The sequence below is a fragment of the Piliocolobus tephrosceles genome, chromosome 21 (assembly GCF_002776525.5).
Source record: "Piliocolobus tephrosceles isolate RC106 chromosome 21, ASM277652v3, whole genome shotgun sequence".
Taxonomy (NCBI): Eukaryota; Metazoa; Chordata; class Mammalia; order Primates; family Cercopithecidae; genus Piliocolobus; species Piliocolobus tephrosceles.
This window is the reverse complement of record NC_045454.1, coordinates 38627454-38649320: the sequence shown is the minus strand read 5'-3', so window position 1 is coordinate 38649320 and position 21867 is coordinate 38627454. Positions and strand designations below refer to the sequence as shown.

The window sequence follows — 21867 nt, the reverse complement described above, 5'->3', positions numbered from 1 at the left end:
GATGGTCTCGATCTCCTGACCTCGTGATCCGCCCGTCTCGGCCTCCCAAAGTGCTGGGATTACAGGCTTGAGCCACCGTGCCCGGCCCGGTTTTGCAAATTTTTATCCCAGTCCCCCAGTGCTGTCCCCTAATTGTGTTGGCCTGAGGGAGGTGCCACTGGGCTGGCTGGGACCCTGGGCCTCTCAGCTATGGTCAATAACAGTTGGCGACTGGACTGAGAGGAAGCAGGAAGTTGGGACGGCCAGTCTGCAGGAAGGGGGCCTCGCCTCTGAAGAAGTGGTTTTTCTGACCCTGAAGGGGAAGCCGGGGACAAGGGGTGGCTGAGAGAGTCTGGCTGTAGGGACATATGCAGATAGTCGCAAGGCTGGAGGTCTGTGGGAGCATGGACGCGCTGCAGGGGCCTCGGGGAGCTTGCATACGTGTGTGAGCATGTGCACACGCATGAGCATGTGGGCTGTGCCCTCGGGCAGGTGGGAGGGTGTCTTGTATGGGTTCTAGAGTGAAACTCATAAGCACTTGTATGTGTTTGCAAATAAGTGCATATGTGGTAGGCATGGCAATGGGTACACTGTGAGCCCATTTTCCAGGCATACACCTGCAGGTGTAGGAGTGTGCACCTGTGTGTGGATCTTTGTTTCATCCACACACACAGGCATGGGAGTGTGCACACGTGTGAGCCTGTGTTGCAGGCACACACCTGCAGCCATAACAGTGTGCAAACACAGGCCAGGCGCGGTAGTACACGCCCGTAATCCCAGTACTTTCGGAGGCCGAGGGGGGCGGATCACCTGAGGTCAGGAATTCGAGACCAGCCTGGCCAACATGGTGAAACCCTGTCTCTACTAAAAACATAAAAATTAGCTGGGCGTGGCGGCACATGCCTGCAATCCCAGCTACTTCAGAGGCTGAGGCAAGAGAATTGCTTGAACCTGGGAGGCGGAGGTTGCAGTGAGCCAAGATCGCACCAGTGCACTCCAGCCTGGTCAACACAGGGAGACTCCATCTCAAAAAAAAAAAAAAAAAAAAAACAAAGGAAAAGAAAGTGTGCAAACACTTGTGAGCCTGTGTTCTGTGCATATCCACATATGTATTTGAAAGTGTTTGCACACTCAAGTCAGCCCCCAGAGCCTGCATCCCCTCATGGATACACCATGAGTGTGTGAATGTACAAACTGCCTACACTTTGGACATTCTCTAGGGACAGGGAGAAAGGACTGTCCCTGGGTTTCATCTAGAGGAGCAGGCTTGGCCCCAGAGGTGGCTGAAGGGAAGGTCTCTTAGATGCCCTGGAGTTGGCCCCGCGCGAGGGGTGCTGGGAGTTGACAGGAAAGAGGAAGTGGCGGCGGAGAGGCCCTGGTGGGGCTGAGGTTCAGGAAGAGGGCGGAGCCCTCAGCCCGGACCCAGGATGGCGGAGGCCAATACCCCCTCGGAGCAGGAGCTGGAGGTGGGGTCCAGGGTCCCTGTGGGGGCAGGCAGAAGGGGACCCCAAGTGGCATAGGCCAGTAGTCTTTCCCTGGGTACCTCTCTGTTTGGGAACAAGGAGAGGAGATGGGGCACTGGCCTCAGAGTTCTCTGTTTGGAGGATGAGACTATCCAGGGCCCTTCGGGGCTCCCAGGTTGGGGAGAGGCAGGAGGAAGGAGTCCAGGCTCTGCTCTTTAGGGTCCCAGTTGTTGAAGATAGGAGAAGAGCAGATGAGGGTCTTCAAGACCCCATAGTTTGGGGGTACAGCAGAGAGAAGACTCGGCCTGCCCTTGGGATGCCCTAGTTTTGGGGGTGTAGCTAAGGAAGGATGAGGCCTGCCCTCGGGATGCCCTAGTTTCAGGGTACAGGTGAGGGAAGATGGGGCCTGTCCTTAGAACCCTGTAGTTTTGGGGATACAGCAGAGAGAAGACAGGGCCTGCCCTTGGGCCCTCTTAGTTTTGGGGAGCAGCAGAGAAAAGGAATCTTCCCTTGGGACCCTCTAGTTTGGGGGAGGCAGCAGAAGGGAGACAGATCTTATTCTTGAGACCCCCTTAATATGGGGGACCCTGTGGTGGCGGGGGTGACAAGGCCCTGCTCTTGAGACCTCCCAGTTTGGGGAGGTCAGGAAGCAGTGACAGGGTCTTGTCACCTTCCAGTTTTGAGAGTCAGAGGAGGTAGAGCAGGCCCTGTCTTGGGAGCCCCAATCCAGGGCAGAGGCTGGGCCAGGCTGGCTGCATGTGGTCTGCACCGAGTCCTCCTAACCCCACTGACCCTGCTGTGTCCCCCGCAGAGTGAGCCTCGAAGCTGGTCCCTGCTAGAGCAGCTGGGCCTGGCCGGGGCAGACCTGGCGGCCCCTGGGGTACAGCAGCAGCTGGAGCTGGAGCGGGAGCGCCTGCGGCGGGAAATCCGCAAGGAGCTGAAGCTGAAGGAGGGTGCTGAGAACCTGCGGCGGGCCACCACCGACCTGGGCCGCAGCCTGGGCCCCGTGGAGCTGCTGCTGCGGGGCTCCTCGCGCCGCCTCGACCTGCTGCACCAGCAGCTGCAGGAGCTGCACGCCCATGTGGTGCTGCCCGACCCGGCGGCCACCCATGGTGAGCTGGGACACCTCTGGGGACGGGACTCCAGGCAGGGGTTCCGCTGCTCACTGGCTCACCCATGGTCTCCAGAGCCAGGTTAACCCATCTCCACAGACCCCCAGGGAGATGCATGCCATGACCCATGCAGTCACCAACAGCCAGAGGGGTGCATACAGCCATACCAGCACCCGGTAACACTCAAGACTGTGCACGCTGTCACATGAATACCTCTAGACACAGCCACGCCAACACCCAGGCAACATTCAAGGATGTGCACACACTCACACAAACACCTAAAAAACAGCCACACCAACACCCAGGCACACCCAAGGGTGCACATACTGTCACACGTATACCTCCAGACACAGCCACGCCAACACCCAGGCAACACTCAAGGATGTGCACACACTCACACAGACACCTAAAAAAACAGCCACACCAACACCCAGCCACACCATACTGTCACACAAATACCTCCAGGCACAGCCATGCCAGCACCCAGGCAACACTCGAGGATGTGCACACAGTCACACGAATACCCAGAAACTCTCACAATTACATGGATGATGCCCAAAGACTGTTTATTTTTGTTTTTGTTTTGAGACAGGGTCTTGCCTTGTCACCCAGGCTAGAGTACAGTGGTGTGATCAAAGCTCACTATAGCCTCAATTTCCTGGGCTCAAACAATTCTCCTGCCTCAGCCTTCCAAGTAGCTGGGACTATAGGCATATACCACCATGCCTGGCTAATTTAATTTCTTTTTCTTTTTCTTTTTTTTTTTTTTTTGTAGAGACAGGATCTTGGTATGTTGCCAGGGCTTGGCTAGAACTCCTGGCTTCAAGTGATCCTCCTGCTTTGGCCTCCCAAATGCTGGGAATACAGGTGTGAGCCATTGCACCCAGACTGTTTTTTAATTTAAAAATTTTTTATTGGTTTTACTTTTTTTTTTTCTTTTTTTCTTTTTGAGATGGAGTCTTGCTCTGTCACCCAGGCTAGAGAGCAGTGGTGTGATCTCAGCTCACTGCAACCTCCACCTCCCAGGTTCAAGCGATTCTCCTGCCTCAGCCTCCTGAGTAGCTGGGACTACAGATGCATGCCACCATGCCCAGCTAATGTTTGTATTTTTAGTAGAGATGGGGTTTCAACCATGTTGGCCAGGCTGGTCTCAAACTCCTGACCTCAACTGATCCACCCACCTCAGGTGATCTGCCTCCCAAAATGCTGGGATTATAGTTGTGAGCCACCTCGCCCAGCAGTTTAAATTTTTTTTGTGGGGGGACGGGGACAGACAGAGTTTCACTCTTGTCACCCAGGCTGAAGTGCAATAGCACGATCTCGGCTCACTGCAAACTCCACCTCCCAGGCTCAGGCGATTCTCCTGCCCCAGCCTCCCAATTGGCTGGGATTATAGGCATGAGCCACCACGCCTGGCTAATTTTTGTATTTTTAGTAGAAACGGGTTTTGCCATGTTGGCCAGGGTGGTCTTTAACTCCTGACCTCAAGCAATCCGCCTGCCTCGGCCTCCCAAAGTGCTGGGATTATAGGCGTGAACCACTGCACCCAGCCTCAGTCATTTCTGCACACAGGGTCCCCTCGAGCATCACACCACTCTCCAGAGACTCGCGCAGAAACATGCATCCGGATGTGCCAACACCCGGAGACTCAGTCATACCAACCTGGAGATCTGAAGTCACAGTTGTAGCAACAGTCAGAGATGTACGCAGAGCATCTCCCAACACCCACGATCTCAGTCATCCTAACACATGGCGTCTCACAGAGTTACACTAACACCTAGGGAGACACACACTCAGCCATGCCAACACCCTGCAGCTCACAGATGGCACCACTCCCACACCCACAGGCTCACACAAGCCATGTACGTAGTTACTAACGGGCCTCCCAGATGCAGTGGACCTAGCACCAAGGACACACTAAGACACCTGGGTGCTCGCCTGCACTCATTCATCCTGAGTCCTGCCCCAGCCCCGAGGAGTTTCCCCGGGTGGGTGGGTGGGTAGACTGCTGGGCCCTGGTGTCCCCCTGCCTGCCTGCCTGCTGGCCCCCAGCTCCCCCTCCCCGTGCCTCAGGGGCAATGCCCAGGCTGGGCTGAGGATGAAGCCTCCCAGGCAGACTGAGGTGACCATGCGTGATGACTCTCTCCCACCTGTGACCTGTAGATGGCCCCCAGTCCCCCGGTGCGGGTGGCCCCACCTGCTCGGCCACCAACCTGAGCCGCGTGGCAGGCCTGGAGAAGCAGTTGGCCATTGAGCTGAAGGTGAAGCAGGGGGCGGAGAACATGATCCAGACCTATAGCAATGGCAGCACCAAGGTGAGGCAGCACACACACACATGCTGTGTGCACACACCACACCTGTGCACGTACAGTCCACCCACACGCATGTGTACACATCTGTCCCCGTGTTCACACGCCCACTCGAGTGTGCGCCCACACCTGTGCATGCACACCCCACACGTGCACACCCACTCGCATGTGTACACACCTGTCCGCATGTGCACACACCCACTCGAGTGTGCACCCACGCCTGTACGTGCACACACTGGCATGTACCCGCACATGTGTACATGCACACACCTACCTGCATGCATGCATGCTCACCCACATGTACATACACGTATACACCCACCACATGTGCACATACCTGCATGTGTACACACCCTTGAACGTGCACACACAGCTGCACGTGCATGCACACTTGCACACACCCACATGTGCATATACCAGCATGTGTACATACACCCCCATGTGCACACACACCTACCTGCACCCGCACCTGCATACGCATTTGCAGTGCACACGCACATGTACACACTCACATGTACACACTCACCCACCCGTGTATCTGCACACACTGCACATGTATACAGCTGTATACATGCACAGGTGTGAGCAGATCACAGGCTGGGGCATAGGGTGTAGCCTACAGCTGTCCCCATGGGAGGCTGGGAGCCTTTGGATTGGGGACATACTGGCTGATGGGTGTAACTTGGTGTCAGGACTAAGGCACAGGCAGCTCATGTGGGCGTATGGGAAGCATGACTATGGGCGATGTCAGACAGACATGTGGCAGATTGTCTCCCCTCCTCCCATGGTCTCCCGCAGAGCCTCAGGCCCATCCACAGTCAGGGCAACATGCACTATACACTGCTGATGGTGTCTCCTGTTACAAGCACACACAGTCATGTCAATACCTTGACACACACACACCATCATAACATCTAGACACACACACACATATGCTGTCATAACATCTAGACACACACACACACACACACACACGCTGTCATAACATCTAGACACACAGCAGTAACAACATCTAACAACACATGGAGAATCCCACCACTGCCACATCTGGACACACACACACACTTATATTCATACCCAGAGACTGGTGCACACGGACACACAGACACACACATCCCCCGTCCTGCCCGTCAGTCCCAGGAACACACAGGTCCCCATCAACACCCAGAAATTCTGACACCACAAGCACAGGCCAACCTACAGCTAGAGGATTAACATCCAGACGCACAGGCTGGTGTGCGCCTGTCCTTCCACGTGAATGTCACATGGGAGGACAGACTGCATGGATTTTTTTAATGACACTATTGTATTTATTTTTTTGAGACAGAGTCTCACTCTGTCACCCAGGATGGAGTGCAGTGGCATGCTCTCGGCTCACTACAACCTCCGCCTCCTGGGTTCAAGCGATTCTCATGCCTCAGCATCCCAAATACCTGGGATTACAGGCACGTGCCACCACACCCCACTAGTTTTTGTATTTTTAATAGAGATGGGGTTTTACCATATTGGCCAGGCGAGTCTCGAACTACTGACCTCGGGTGATCTGCCCACCTCAGCCTCCCAAAGTGCTGGGATTACAGATGTGAGCCACCTTGCCTGGTCTAACATTATTTTATTTATTTAATTTATTTTTTATTTTTGTTGAGATAGGGGTCTGTGTTGCCCAGGCTGGACTTGAACTCCTGGGCTCAAGCATTCCTCCTGCCTTGGCCTCCCAAAGTGCTGGGATTACGGACGTGAGCCACTGCACCCCATTTATCAATTGATGGACATTTGGTTGTTTCCACGTTTTTAGCGATTGTGAATAGTTTTGCTATGAACACCCGTGTACAAGTATTTGAACACCATTCTATGAAAATTTAAAACCTAGAACAACTGTATATCTTTTTACGTGTGTCTGAACATTATACACAAAAAGAATAAGAGTTTCTCACCCCCTAAGTATTTCTGCCCCCTCGGGGATGATACTGACCCGATGAAAATGAATAGAGTAGGCCAGGCGCGGGCGGGTCCCAGCACTTTGGGAGGCTGAGGCGGGCGGATCACTTGACGTCAGGAGTTCAAGACCAGCGTGGCCAACATGGCGAAACCCCAACTCTACTAAAAAAATACGAAAATTAGCCAGGCGTGGTGGCACATGCCTGTAGTCCCAGCTACTCGGGAGGCTGAAGCAGGAGAATCACTTGAACCTGGGAGGCAGAGGTTGCAGTAAGCTGAGATCACGCCACTCCACTCTAGCCTGGGTGACAGAATGAGACTTTGTCTCAAAAAAAAAAAAAAAAAAGCGGGTGTGGTGGCGGGCGCCTGTAATCCCAGCTACTCAGGAGGCTAAGGCAAAAGAATCGTCTGAACCCAGCAGATGGAGGCTGCAGTGAGCCGAGATTGTGCCACTGCACTCCAGCCTGGGCAACAGAGCGAGACCCTGTCTCAACCAACCAACCAATCAATCAATAAAACAAATTGCAGCCGAGAGAGGTTGAATGGCTTGCTGGAGGTCACACAGATGTTAAGTGACAGAGCCAGGATTCAAACCCCATTTACTACATCATCCCACTGTATCCAGGAGTGCATGGAAGTGCATTCATTTACTTATTTATTTATTTTGAGACGGTCTCACTCTGTTGCCCAAGCTGGAGGGCAGTGATGCAATCTCAGCTCAATGCTGCCTTTAGCTCCTGGGCTTGAGTGATCTTCCTGCCTCAGCCCCCGAGTAGCTGGGACCACAGGTGCACACCACCACGCCCAGCTAAGTTTTGCATTTTTTTTGTGGAGACAAGGTCTTGCCATGTTGCCCAGGCTGGTCTTTAACTCCTGGGCTCAGCAGTCCACCCACCTTAGCCTCCCAAAGTGCTGGGATTACAGGCTTGAGCCACTGTGCCTGGCCTGCAAATGCGTGTTGTTACATCCACATGGGAACACTGCCACAGTCACCTAGGACCTGCATGGTGTGGCCAGACCCCAGCCACCCAGCCTTCCTCTCTCAGACTGTCTCTGCCTCCAGGACCGGAAGCTGCTGCTGACAGCCCAGCAGATGTTGCAGGACAGTAAGACCAAGATTGACATCATCCGCATGCAACTCCGCCGGGCGCTGCAGGCGGGCCAGCTGGAAAACCAGGCGGCCCCGGATGAGACCCAAGGTGAGTCCCTTGCTTCCAGACAGCTTAGCCCGCATCTCGCCTTGCAGGGCTCAGCCTCTAGCTCCATAATGTGTCCCTTTCTGGGGCAGGGAGGTGGATCCTGTGACCCAATGTGAGACTTCAACACATTTCTGACCCTCTCTGGGCCAGAGCTTCCCATTTTGTCCCATGAAGAGTTTGGATTACATCAGGGGTTGGTAAATTACCACCTTCAGACCAAATCTCTCCATTGTCTTTTTTTTTTTTTTTTTGGTCAATCCATTGTCTTTTTTGGTTTTTTATCAATAAAGTTTTATTGGTACCCAGCCACACTCATTTATTTACTATGTTTTTGACTGCCTGACTATTCTGAATAATGACCCTGGCACTTGGTCACAGAGAGTCTCACAGTCACACTGTGTCCACATGTGTCACTCACCTGGACACCAATAACACAGACACAGTTCCAAGGAAGTTGATAGTCACAGGCATGTTGCCTTATAAACACAGTCTCAGCTGGGTGCAGTGGCTCACACCTGTAATCCCAGCACTTTGGAAACCGAGGTGGGCAGATCATTTGAGGTCAGGAGTTCAAGATCAGCGGCCAACATGATGAAACCCTGTATCTACTAAAAATGCAAAAATCGGCTAGGCATGGTGGCGGGCACCTGTAGTCCCAGCTACTCAGGAGGCTGAGGCAGGAGAATCACTTGAACCCGGGAGGCAGAGGTTGCAGTAAGCCGAGATTGCCCCACTGCACTCCAGCCTGGGCAACAGAGTGAGACTCTGTCTCAAAAAAACACACACAAAAAAACACACAGTCTCAGGCCGGGCGCGGTGGCTCAAGCCTGTAATCCCAGCACTTTGGGAGGCTGAGGTGGGCGGATCACGAGGTCAGGAGATCGAGACCATCCTGGCTAACACAGTGAAACCCCATCTCTACTAAAAAAAATACAAAAAAATTAGCCGCCCGTAGCGGTGGGCGCCTGTAGTCCCAGCTACTCGGGAGGCTGAGGCAGGAGAATGGCGTGAACCTGGGAGGCGGAGCTTGCAGTGAGCCGAGACAGCGCCACTGCACTCCAGCCTGGGGGCAGAGCGAGACTCCATCTCAAAAAAACAAACAAACAAACAAAAAAAAACACACAGTCTCACTGTCACCCCAGACCTGCTGCCACAAGGTGCTTAATCAGTCACTGGGACTTTTAGGAATAAAGTCATCCAGTCACCCATCCCTGCGACAACACCCAGAGACAAAGGAATATGTGATCCTACCATCACACATAGTCACTGCGCAGTCCATGTGGGTATCCACAGTGCAGGCACACAATCACGTGCACCATCGCACTGACACACACCCCAGGCCACACTTTTTTTTTTTTTTTTTTGAGACGGAGTCTTACTCTGTCACCTAGGCTGGAGTGCAGTGGCACGAGCTCGGCTCACTGCAACCTCCCAGGTTCGTACCATTCTCCTGCCTCAGCCTCCCAAGTAGCTGGGATTGTAGGCGCCCACCACCACACCCGGCTAATTTTTCTTTTTTTTTTTTTTGAGACAGAGTCTTGCTCTATCGCCTAGGCTGGAGTGCAGTGGTGCAATCCCGGCTCACTACAAGCTCCGCCTCCCGGATTCATACCATTCTCCTGCCTCAGCCTTCCAAGTAGCTGGGACTACAGGCGCCTGCCACCACGCCTGGCTAATTTTTTTGTGTTTTTAGTAGAGACGGTGTTTCACCATGTTAGCTAGGATGGCCTCAATCTCCTGACCTCATGATCCGCCCACTTCAGCCTCCCAAAGTGCTGGGGTTACAGGCTTGTGTCACCACACCCTGCCAATTTTTTTGTATTTTTAGTACAATCTCTATTTTAGAGACGGGGTTTCACTGTGTTAGCCAGGATGGTCTCGATCTCCTGACCTTGTGATCCTCCCGCCTCGGCCTCCCAAAGTGCTGGGATTTAGGCATGAGCCACCGCACCCGGCCGACACACTTTTTTTGTTTAGACAGGGTCTCGCTCTGTTGCCCAGGCTGGAATGCAGCGGTGCGATCATAACTCACTGCAGGCTTGACCTTCTGGGCTCAAGCAATTCTGCTGAGTAGCTGGGACCATAGGCATGTGCCATCACACCCAGCTTATTAAAAAATATATATTTTGTAGAGACTAGGTCTTGCTGTGTCGTCCAGGCTGGTTTCAAACTCCTGGCCTCAAGTGATCCTCCTGCCTTACCCTCCCAAAGTGTTGAGATTATAGGCGTGAGCCACTGTGCCTGGCCTGTGCCCCTTTTCTTGACCCTGTGCTTTGGCATACGTGCATTTGTGTCTGTGACTGTGTTTCTCTGCCCCTATAATGGTGTCCCTGTGCCCAAGATGACAGGGCCGTGTCTGTGTAACAGAATCTGACTCATGACAGTGTCTCTATGTGGCAGGGTGACTGCATCTTTGTGACAGAGTATGTGTTCCTCTGCCTGCAGGTGATAGTGTGCCTACGCTGGTGACAAAGTGGTAATGCCATGTGTCCCTGTGGGCGACCGTGTGACAGTGTCAGTGCGACAGTGCCTGTCTTAACTCTGCTTGGGCTGCCATAACAAAGTCCCATAGGCTGAGTGACTTAAACAACAGACATTTATTTTTTTCACAGTTCCAGAGACTGGCAGTCCCAGATCACAGTACCAGCGTGGTCAGTTCCTGGTGAGGGTGCCCTTCCTGGCTTACAGACGGCTCCATTCTTACTGCACCCTCACAGGGAGAGAGAGCCTTAGTGTCTCTTCCTCTTCTTATTTTTCCTTTTTAGTGTTTTGAGACAGGGTCTTGGTCTGTCACCCAGGCTGGAATGCAGTGGTGTGATCACAGCTCACTACAGCCTCGACTTTCTGGGCTCAAGTGATCCTCCTGATTCAGCCTCCAGAATAGCTGGGACTACAGGCACATGCCACTACGCCTGGCTAATTTATTTTTTCTTTTTAGTAGAGACAAGCTCTCTCTATGGTGCCCAGGCTGGTATCAAACTCCTGGCCTCAGGTGATCCTCCTGCCTCAGCCTCCCAAAGTGCTGGGGTTACAGGCATGGACCACTGCACCCAGCCTCTTCCTCCTCCAATAAGGGCACTAATCCCATCATGATAGCCCTCCCTCCATGACCTCCTCTAACCCTAATTACTTCTCAAAGGCCCCTTCTCCAAGTGCCATCCCACTGGGAATTAGGGGTTCAACATAGGAATTTGGTAGGAGACAAACATTGAGTCTCTCAACAGTGTCTTTGTGACTGACACCATCTGTGTGAGTGTAGTTGTATGTCTGTGGTTGTCCAAATGCCCATGAGTGTCACTGTACCTGGTTGACTGTGTAACCTGGTGACTGTTCATTGGGGAATGAGGTGTGTCAACATGGGTATGACAGTATGATTTTTTTTTTTTTTTTATGACATGGAGTCTCACTCTGTCACCCAAGCAGGAGAGCAATGGTGCAATCTCGGCTCACCACAACCCCCGCCTCCTGGGTTCAAGTGATTCTCCTGCCTCAGCCTCCTGAGGAGCTGGGATTGCAGGCATGCGTCACCATGCCCGGCTAATTTTTGTATTTTTAGTAGAGACAGGGTTTCACCATGTTGGCCAGGCTGGTCTCAAACCCCTGACCTCAAGTGATCCACCCGCCTCGGCCTCCCAAAGTGCTGGGATTACAGGCCTGAGCCACCGTGCTTGGCCTATGATTTATGTGTTCTTGTCTCTTTGGGTGACAGTGTCTAAATCTAGATAATGTGGCTGTCCCTGGGGGCCACAGTATGCCTGCCTCTGTCCCTGTGCAAATCCCTGGAGGTGAAGAGGGACCGTGACAATGTGTCTGTCGGTAAGCCTGGGGTGACAGTGTGCCTGTGTGTCATTGCTCAGACGGTGCCCCGTAACAGGGTAACTTTTTCCCTAAGACTGGCCCTGTGAGTGATGGTGTTTGGATAAAAGAGTCTGGGTGGAAATGTGGCTGCCTGCAGGTGACAATGCGACAGTGTCACTGTGCCTGCCCCTTGGGTGAAGAGTGATGCATCTTCATGATGGTTTGTCTGCGGCCTGTGCCTGTTCCTGCAAATGGCTGTGTGTCTGGGACTAGGTTTGGTGGGGCGCTGCAGGCTAGCCTTACTGCCCTGTATTCCACACTCACAGGGAGTCCTGACCTGGGGGCCGTGGAGCTGCGCATCGAAGAGCTGCGGCACCACTTCCGAGTGGAGCACGCGGTGGCCGAGGGTGCCAAGAACGTACTGCGCCTGCTCAGCGCTGCCAAGGCCCCGGACCGCAAGGCAGTCAGCGAGGTGAGGGGCGGAGCTTTCATTAGAGCCGGGGCTTTATCAGGGGGCGGTGCTTCAGCAAGCGGCGGGGATTTCTCCAGGAACTGCCCTGGTTTGAGGGGTGGAGCCTTAAAGGGTATGTGACCTTTATATGGGGTGGGGCCTCAGCCGAGGTAGGCTGCTGTGAGAAGCCAGGCATCAGCCAGAAACAGTGCCACTGTGAGGGGCGGGGTCTCTGCAGGGGGTGGGGCCTAGTTTTCCCAGGGGTGGGACCAAATTGGTTTGAGGTTTAGCCCTCTAGGGAGGAATTCAGTGCGAGACTCAGTCAGTCTGAGGAAGGGGCACAGGGCTGCACTTGGGGAGTGGCAAGCCTGGTCCCGTCCCCAGCCCCACACTTCCCACCGCAGGCCCAGGAGAAATTGACAGAATCCAACCAGAAGCTGGGGCTGCTGCGGGAGGCTCTGGAGCGGAGGCTGGGGGAGCTGCCCGCCGACCACCCCAAGGGGCGGCTGCTGCGAGAAGAGCTCGCTGCAGCCTCATCCGCCGCCTTTAGCGCCCGCCTGGCCGGGCCCTTTCCCGCCACGCACTACAGCACCCTGTGCAAGCCCGCGCCGCTCACAGGTGGGCCTGAGACCTGCCCCACCCCCGCAGCCCTGGCCTGCGACTGCTCTGATTTCCCCATTCCCGTGACCCCCGACTTGGATCTCCACTCTCCCCAACCCTGGACTCCCATCTCACTGTCTCCTCCCCTCTCCAGTAGACAGCCCGTTGCACCCTGGACTTCTCACCCTACTTTACCCTCTGATTCTGAGCTCTTGCCCCCTCCCCACCTCTCAGTTTCTCCATCTCTCTTCACCTGGCCCAGTATTTTTTCCCTAGCCCCTGGCCCCCAGCCCCACCTCAGCCTCACAACGCTCAGCCCTGAGCCTCCTATCCCCCTGCTGCAGACCAGCCAGCCCCACCTTCCACAGACCCCTCAGCTATCTACCCCTCCAGACCAGCCCCACCGTAGACTCCTAGCCCATCTCAGGCCTCAGGTCGTGCACCGAGTCCTCCCCTAGAACCCCTAGTCCTACCCTGTTCCTGCTTGCCTTAGCCCCGGCCTGCACCCTGAACCTCCCTTCTGCCCCTAAACTTCCGCATCGGAGCCCCTCCCGGAAGGACTGCTTGTCTCATGTTCTCCTATTCCAGCACGGACATCCTGGCGTCAGGCTCCGTGCTCCACCCCGGTTGTCCCTCACTGGCTCCCACTTGTACCATGGCTGTGTCTCGATGTGTCCCCTCCCCACTGTGGTCCCCTCCATTCAGCCTGCCCCAGAAGTGGCCCCCTGCTGAGCTTTCCCCTCCTGCAGGGACCCTGGAGGTACGCGTGGTGGGCTGCAGAGACCTCCCAGAGACCATCCCCTGGAACCCTACGCCCTCAGGGGGTGGACCTGGGACCCCAGACAGCCGCCCCCCATTCCTGAGCCGCCCAGCCCGGGGCCTTTACAGCCGAAGCGGAAGCCTCAGTGGCCGGAGCAGCCTCAAAGGAGAAGCCGAGAACAGCAGTGAGTGGGCATCGTGGGCCCTGAGAAACGAGGTGGCATGGGGGAATGCCCCACATTTGTAAACCTTTAAAAAATAGGTCAAGGGTCGGATGTGGTGGCTCACGCATGTAATCCCAGCACTTTGGGAAGCCAAGGCAGGCGGATCACTTGTGGTCAGGAATTTGAGACCAGCCTGGCCAACATAGTGCAATGCAGTCTCTACTTAAAAATACAATTTAGCGGCCGCGCGCGGTGGCTCACGCCTGTAATCCCAGCACTTTGGGAGGCCGAGGCGGGCGGATCACAAGGTCAGGAGATCGAGACCATAGTGAAACCCCGTCTCTACTAAAAATACAAAAAAAATTAGCCGGGCGCAGTGGCGGGCGCCTGTAGTCCCAGCTACCTGGGAGGCTGAGGCAGGAGAATGGCGTGAACCCGGGAGGCGGAGCCTGCAGTGAGCCGAGATCGCGTCACTGCACTCCAGCCTGGGCAACAGAGCAAGACTCTGTCTCAAAAAAAAAAAAAAAAAAAGTACAATTTAGCTGGGCATGGTGGTGTACACCTGTAATCCCAGCTACTTGTGAGGCTGAGGCAGGAGAATTACTTGAACCCGGGATGTGGAAGTTGCAGTGAGCCATGATCGCACCATTGCCCTCCAGCCTGGGTGACACAGTGAGACTCTGTCTCAAAAGAAAACAAAAACAACAAAAACGAACCAAAAAACAGGCCAGGTGCAGCAGCTCATGCCTGTAATCCCAGCACTTTGGGAGGCTGAGACAGGAGGATCACTTGAGGCCAGGAGTTTGAGACCAGCTTGGGCAACATAGCAAGACCTTGTCTGTACAAAAAATAAGATGTAAAAATTAGCCAGATGTGGTGGCCCACACCTGTAGTCCTAGCTATTCTAGAGGTGGGAGGATCACTTGAGCCCAGGAGTTCCAGGCTGCAGTAAGCTGTCATTGAGCCATTTCACTCCAGCCTAGATGACAGATAGACCCTGTCTCTAAATTAAAAAAAAAAAATTCAAGGTTATTTAGATTTAAAAGAAAAAAAAAGGCTGGGCATGGTGGTTTACGCCTGTAATCCCAGCACTCAGGGAGGCCGAGGTGGGTGGATCATGAGGTCAGGAGTTCAAGGCCAGCCTAGCCAGCATGGTGAAACCCCGTCTCTACTAAAAATACAAAAAAATTAACCAGGCGTGGTGGTGGGTGCCTGTAATCCCAGCTACTCGGGAGGCTGAGGCAGAGAATTGCTTGAACCCAGGAGGCGGAGGTTACAGTGAGCCGAAATCACGCCACCGTACTCCAGCCTGTGCGACAGAGCAAGACTCCATCTCAAAAAATAATAAAAAATAAATAAATAAATAAATAAAATTTAAAAAAAGGAAAAACCAAACAAGAAACCAATATATCATACTCATTAGGATGGCTGTTTTACAAACCCAACAAAACAAACAGAAAATCAGAACCTTTGTGCACTGTTGGTGGGAATGTAAAATGATGCAGCCCTATGGAAAATATATTGGCAAGGCCGGGCGTGGTGGCTCACACCTGTCATCCCAGCACTTTGGGAGGCTGAGCAGGGGCAGATTACATGAGGTCAGGAGTTCGAGACCAGCCTGGCCATCCTGGCAAAACCCCTTCTCTACTAAAAATACAAAAATTAGCTGGGCATGGTGGTTTGTGTCTGTAATCCCAGCTACTCAGAAGGCTGAGGCAAGAGAATCGCTTGAACCCAGGAGGCAGAAGTTGCAGTGAGCCGAGCTGGAGCCACTGCACTTCAGCCTGGGCGACAGAGCGAGACTGTCTGAAAGAGAGAGAGAGAGAGAAAGAGAGAGAGAGAAATATTGGCAGTTTCTGAAACAATTAAAAACAGAGTAAGCAGGCCAGGCTCAATGGCTCACGCCTGTAATCCCAGCACTTTGGGAGGTCAAGGTGGGTGGATCACCTGAGGTCAGGAGTTCAAGACCAACCTGGCCATCATGGAGAAACCTCATTTCTACTAAAAATAAAAAGTTAACCGGGAGTGGTGGTGGTGTGTGCCTGTAGTCCCAGCTACTCTGGAGGCTGAGGCAGGAGAGTTGCTTGAATCCAGGAGGCAGAGGTTGGAGTGAGCAGAGATCATGCCACTGCACTCCAGCCTGGGTAACACAATGAAACTCTGTCTCAAAAAAAAAAGAAAAAAAAAAACAACAACCAAGAATAACCATATGATCCAAAGCTACTTCTGGGCATATCCCCAAAAGAATTAAAAACAGGGCCTCGGACGTTCCATGATGTATACATATTTCAAAACAACATGTTGTACATGATAAATATATAATTTTTATTTGTCAGTTTTAAAAATAGTGATAGAAAAATACTTTTTAAAAAAACGGTCTCAGAGATATTTGTATACCTGTGTTCATAGCAGCGCTATGAAAGCCAAAAATGGAAGCAACCCAGTGTCCACCAGTAGATGAGTGGATAAACAAAACGGGGGCCAGCCGTACAGTGGAACATTACTCAGATTTAAAAAGGAAAGAATCCCGCCAGGCGCAGTGGCTCCTGCCTGTAATCCCAGCACTTTGGGAGGCGAGGCAGGTGGATCACTTGAGCTCAGGAGTGCGAGACCAGCCTGGGCAATGTGGTGAAACCCCGTCTCTATTAAAAATACAAAAATTGGCTGGGCGCCGTGGCTCAGGCCTGTAATCCCAGCACTTTGGGAGGCCGAGACGGGCGGATCATGAGGTCAGGAGATCGAGACCATCCTGGCTAACACGGTGAAACCCTGTCTCTACTAAAAAATACAAAAAAAAAAAAAAAAAAAAAAACTAGCTGGGCGAGGTGGTGGGCGCCTGTAGTCCCAGCTACACAGGAGGCTGAGGCAGGAGAATGGCGTAAACCTGGGAGGTGGAGCTTGCAGTGAACTGAGATCCGGCCACTGCACTCCAGCCTGGGCGACAGAGCAAGACTCTGTCTCAAAAAAATAAAATTAAAAAAAAATACAAAAATTAGCCAGGCGTGGTGGTGCACACCTGTAATCCCAGCTACTAGGGAGGAAAATCGCTTGAGCCCAGGAGGCGGAGGTTGCAGTGAGCCAAGATCATGCCACTGCACTCCAACCTGGGTGACAGAGTGAGACTCTGTCTCAAAAAAAAAAAAAAAAGGAAGGAAATCCTGTCTCATCCTGCAACATGGATGAACCTTGAGGACATTAGTCTAAGTGAAATAAGCCAGTCCCCAAAAGACAAATATTGTATGATTCCGGTTATATGAGGTTCCTAGAGTAGTCAGATTCATAGAGACAGAAAGTAGAATGATGGATGCCGGGGAGTAGAGGGTGGGGGAATGGGGAGTTTATTATTTAATGTGGACAGAGTTTGGGTTTTGTAAGCTGAAAGTTCTGGAGATGGATGGTGGTAATGGTTGCACAGCAATGTGAATATACTTTATGCCACTGAACTGGACACTTAAAAATTATGATGACGGTAAATTTTATGTTATATGTATTTTACCATAATTTTGTTTTTTCTTGAGACAGAGTCTCATTCTGCTGCCTAGACTGGAGTACAGTGGCATGGTCTCAGCTCACTGCAACCTCTGCCTCCTCAGTTTGAGCGATTCTCTTGCCTCAGCCACCCAAGTAGCTGGGATTACAGGCGTGTGTCACCATGCCTGGCTAATTTTCTAATTTTTGTATTTTTAGTGGAGACAGGGTTTTGCCACGTTGGCCATAATTTTTTTTTTTTGAGACGGAGTCTTGCTCAGTCGCCCAGACTGGAGTGCAGTGGTGCGATCTTGGCTCACTGCAAGCTCCACCTCCTGGGTTCTCGCCATTCTCCTGCCTCAGCCTCCCGAGTAGCTGGGACTACAGGTGCCCGCCACCACGCCCGGCTAATTTTTTTTTTGTATTTTTAGTAGAGACAGGGTTTCACCGTGTTAGCCAGGATGGTCTCAGTCTCCTGACCTTGTGATCCACCCACCTCAGCCTCCTAAAGTGCTGGGATTACAGGCGTGAGCCACCGCGACTGGCCGGCCATAATTTTTTTAAAAGAAAATTTGATTCCTAATATCGCAGCTAAAAAAAGGACAAAGAAAGAAAATTAATACATATGTACAAAAAAAAAAAAACAAAAGGGGAGTGTGGAGAAGAGTAACGGGAGAGCAGACACCCATGTTACCACCACCTGCGTTAGGAAATAGAATATGGCAGCCAGGGGCCACAGCTCATGCCTGGAATCCCAGCACTTTGGGATTTGCAGGAGGATCACTTGAACCCAGGAGTTCAAGACTAGCCTGGGCAGCACAGCAAGACCTTGTCTTTACAAATAATAAAAAAAATGGGGCACATGTCATCAGGCCCTCCTGAGTCTGTGTCACAGAAAAAAAGAAAACTAAAGGGAAAAAAAGCGAAGATAGACCAACCAAAAATTAACCAGACGTGGGCATGGTGGCTTATGCCTGCGGTCCCAGCTACTTGGGAGGCTGAAGTGGGAGGATCACTTGAACGCAGGAGGTCAAGGCTACAGTGAGCCGTGATTGCACCACTGCATTCCAGCCTGGGCAACTGAGCGAGACCCCATCTTAAAAAAAAAAAAAAAAGGAAAAGAAATAGAATATTTCCAGCTCTCCAGAAGCTCCCTCCTGTCTCCTCCCCAATTCCAGCTTCTTCCTCTGCCATAGAGGTGACCACTGTCCCGACTTTTATCATTTCCTTGCTATAATTCGTAGTTGTAGAATTCCATGTTTGCATCTCCAAAAACTTTAATTTTGCCTGGTATTAGAACTTTATATTGATAGGCTCATACAGACTGTATTCTATCACATGACTTTTTTCTTTTTTCTTTTTTTTTTTTTTTTTTTTTGAGACGGAGTCTAGCTCTGTCGCCCAGGCTGGAGTGCGGTGGCCGGATCTCAGCTCACTGCAAGCTCCGCCTCCCAGGTTCACGCCATTCTCCTGCCTCAGCCTCCCGAGTAGCTGGGACTACAGGCGCCCGCCTCGTCGCCCGGCTAGTTTTTTTTGTATTCTTTTAGTAGAGACAGGGTTTCACCGTATTAGCCAGGGTGGTCTCGATCTCCTGACCTTGTGATCCGCCCGTCTCGGCCTCCCAGAGTGCTAGGATTACAGGCTTGAGCCACCGCGCCCAGCCACATGGCTTTTTTCATTCAACATTGTTTCGGGGCTGGGCATAGTGGCTCAAGCCTCTAATCCCAGCACTTCGGGAGGCCGAGGTGGAGCGATTGCTTGAGCCAAGGAATTTGAGCCCAGCCTGGGCAACATGATGAAAGCCCATCCTACAAAAAAATGCAAAAAAACAAAACCAAACAAACAAACAAAGCATTGTTTTGGGAGACTCATCCATTTTGTTGTGAGAAGCCATGGTTCATTCATATTTATTCCTGCTTAATAATCCATTATGTTAGACTGAGCCATATTGAATTGCCTTTTTCTGAAACCAAAAAAAAAAATAGTTAAATATCAGCAATTTTGTACTTCAGCTACTAAGAGTGTATCGCAGTTTTAAAATATTAATTCTCCTGTTAATGGACTGTGGGATGCCTCTAGTTTGGACCGTTGTATATACTTTATATAAATGTATCTACTGATGTATACATGCATGCATTTTGCTAGGGTAATTTCTTAGGAGGGCCTGGGCATGGTGGCTCACGCCTGTAATCCCAGCACTGTGGGAGGCCAAGGCCAGTGATGACTTGAGGTCAGGAGTTCAAGACCAGCCTGGCCAACATGGCAAAACCCCATCTCTACTAAAAACACAAAAATTAGCTGGGCATGGTAGTGTGTGCCCGTAGTCTGAGCTACTTTGGAGGCTGAGGCACGAGAATTGCTTGAACCCAGGAGGTGGAAGTTGCAGTGAGCTGAGATTGTGCCTCTGCACTCCTGCCTGGGTGACAGAGAGAGACTCTGGCTCAAAAAATAAATGAATAAATATATTCTTAGGAACATGTTGCTGGGACTTTCATAGTATAAAACTGAATTTGGATCCCTGCCTCACCTCACACCATGGTAAAAAAATCAACTGGATTAAAGGCTTCAATGTCAAATGCAAAACTTTACAGTTAGAGAAAGGTAATGGAGAGGAGGATTTATTTTAAAAAGATAGCAGACAGCCAGGCCTGGTGGCTCATGCCTGTAATCCCAGATACTTGGGAGGCTGAGGCAGGAGAATATCACTTGAGGCCAGGAGTTTGAGACCAGCCTAGTCAACATAACAAGACTCATCTCTAGCAAAAAAAAAAAAAAGAAGAAGAAAGAAAAAGATAATAGACCTGCCCCTTTCTGCCAGCATTTTCTTTCTTTTTTTCTTTTTTTTTTTGAGATAGAACTTCGCTCTTGTTGCCCAGGTTGGAGTGCAGTGGTGTGATCTCAGCTCACTGCAACCTCCGCCTCCTGGGTTCAAGCGATTCTCCTGCCTCAGCCTCCCGAGTAACTGGGATTACAGGCGTGCACCACCACACCTGGGTAATTTTGTATTTTTAGCAGACACGGGGTTTCACCATGTTGGTCAGGCTGCTCTCAAACTTCTGACCTCAGGTGATCCACCTGCCTCAGCCTCCCAAAGTGTTGAGATTATAGGCACGAGCCACTGTGCATGGCCATTTTTCTTTTCTGTTTTCTTTCTCTCTTTCTTTCGTCTCGCTGTGTCACCCAGGCTGGAGTGCCATAGCATGATCTCGGCTCACTACAACCTCTACCTCCTGGGTTCGAGTGATTATCCTGCCTCAGCCTCCCGAGTAGCTGGCGTTACGGGCATGCGCCACCACGCCCAGCTAATTTTTTGTATTTTTAGTAGAGATGGGGTTTTGCCATGATGGCCAGTCTAGTCTTGCACTCCTGGCCTCAATTGGTCTGCCTGCCTCGACTTCGTAGAGTGCCGGGATTACAGGCATGAGCCACCTTGCCTGGCCGCTGCCAGCATTTTCTGACTGGGCCCTCTCCCCCATTTCAGGTGAAGTCAGCACTGTGCTTAAGCTGGATAACACAGTGGTGGGGCAGACGTCTTGGAAGCCATGTGGCCCCAATGCCTGGGACCAGAGCTTCACTCTGGAGCTGGAGAGGGTGAGCTGCACTGGAGGACAACAGAGCCCAGAGGAGGAGGGGTTCTGTGCCTCTGGCGCCCTGAATGATGGCCCTCTTCCTCTCCTTCCAGGCACGGGAACTGGAGTTGGCTGTGTTCTGGCGGGACCAGCGGGGCCTGTGTGCCCTCAAATTCCTGAAGTTGGAGGATTTCTTGGACAATGAGAGGCATGAGGTGCAGCTGGACATGGAACCCCAGGGCTGCCTGGTGGCCGAGGTACAGCCCACCCCTGATCCTGAGAAAATGCTTCTTCTCCCTCACTCCCCCATTCCCAGTTTCCTAGAAGGGGAAAATATATTTTAGGTCTGGCTCTTCCAGAAGGGGAAGATACGATTTAGGTCAGGCTCTTCTAGAAGAGGAAAACACATTTTAGATCCAGCTCTTCTAGAAACAGGATATGTTTTAACTCTGCCTTTTCTAGAAGGAGAAGATATGTTTTAGGTCAGGCTCTTCTAGAAGGGGAAGAGACGTTTTAGATCTGCTTTTTTCTAGAAGGGAAAGATGTTTTAGATCAGACTTTTCTAGAAAGGGAAGATAGGCTTTAGATCATGCTCTTCTAGAAAGGGAAGATCCGTTTTAGATTTGCCTTTTCTGGAAGGGGAAGGCATGTTTTAGGTCAGGCTTTTCTAAAAGGGGGAGATATGTTTTAGATCTACCTCTTCTAGAAGGGGAAGATACATTTTAAATAGATGTCTTGTAGAGGGAAAGGTATGTTTTCCAACAGGCTCTTCTAGAAAGGGAAGATAGGCTTTAGAACTGCCTGTTCTAGGCTGGGCGTGGTGGCTCATGCCTGTAATCCCAGCGCTTTGGAAGGCCGAGGCAGGTGGATCACCTGAGGTCAGGGAGACCAGCCTGGCCAACATGGTGAAACCACATCTCAACTAAAAATGCAAAATTAGCTGGGTGTGGTGGCGCATGCCTTTAGTCCCGGCTACTCGGGAGGCTGAGACAGGAGAATCGCTTGAACCCAGGAGGCGGAGGCTGCAGTGAGCTGAAATCGCACCACTGCGCTCCAGC

The 21867-nt window shown here is 51.9% G+C and overlaps 1 protein-coding gene across 4 annotated transcripts in view; it reads left to right on the top strand.

Moving 5' to 3' along the window:
* The window catches only part of PKN1 (protein kinase N1), a 43278-nt gene that overhangs the window by 8075 nt on the left and 13336 nt on the right, over nucleotides 1–21867 (top strand). For 2 of the 4 annotated variants that reach the window (XM_026456985.1, XM_026456986.2), the window contains 8 exons: nucleotides 2254–2554; nucleotides 4718–4869; nucleotides 7865–8000; nucleotides 12125–12270; nucleotides 12654–12867; nucleotides 13599–13793; nucleotides 20722–20831; nucleotides 20923–21066. In XM_026456985.1, the coding sequence (XP_026312770.1) occupies nucleotides 2254–2554; nucleotides 4718–4869; nucleotides 7865–8000; nucleotides 12125–12270; nucleotides 12654–12867; nucleotides 13599–13793; nucleotides 20722–20831; nucleotides 20923–21066 (1398 nt within the window). Of the gene's footprint in view, nucleotides 1–1308; nucleotides 1446–2253; nucleotides 2555–4717; nucleotides 4870–7864; nucleotides 8001–12124; nucleotides 12271–12653; nucleotides 12868–13598; nucleotides 13794–20721; nucleotides 20832–20922; nucleotides 21067–21867 lie in introns of those variants that run through there. The other 2 variants (XM_026456984.1, XM_026456987.1) reach the window with 2 other exon arrangements.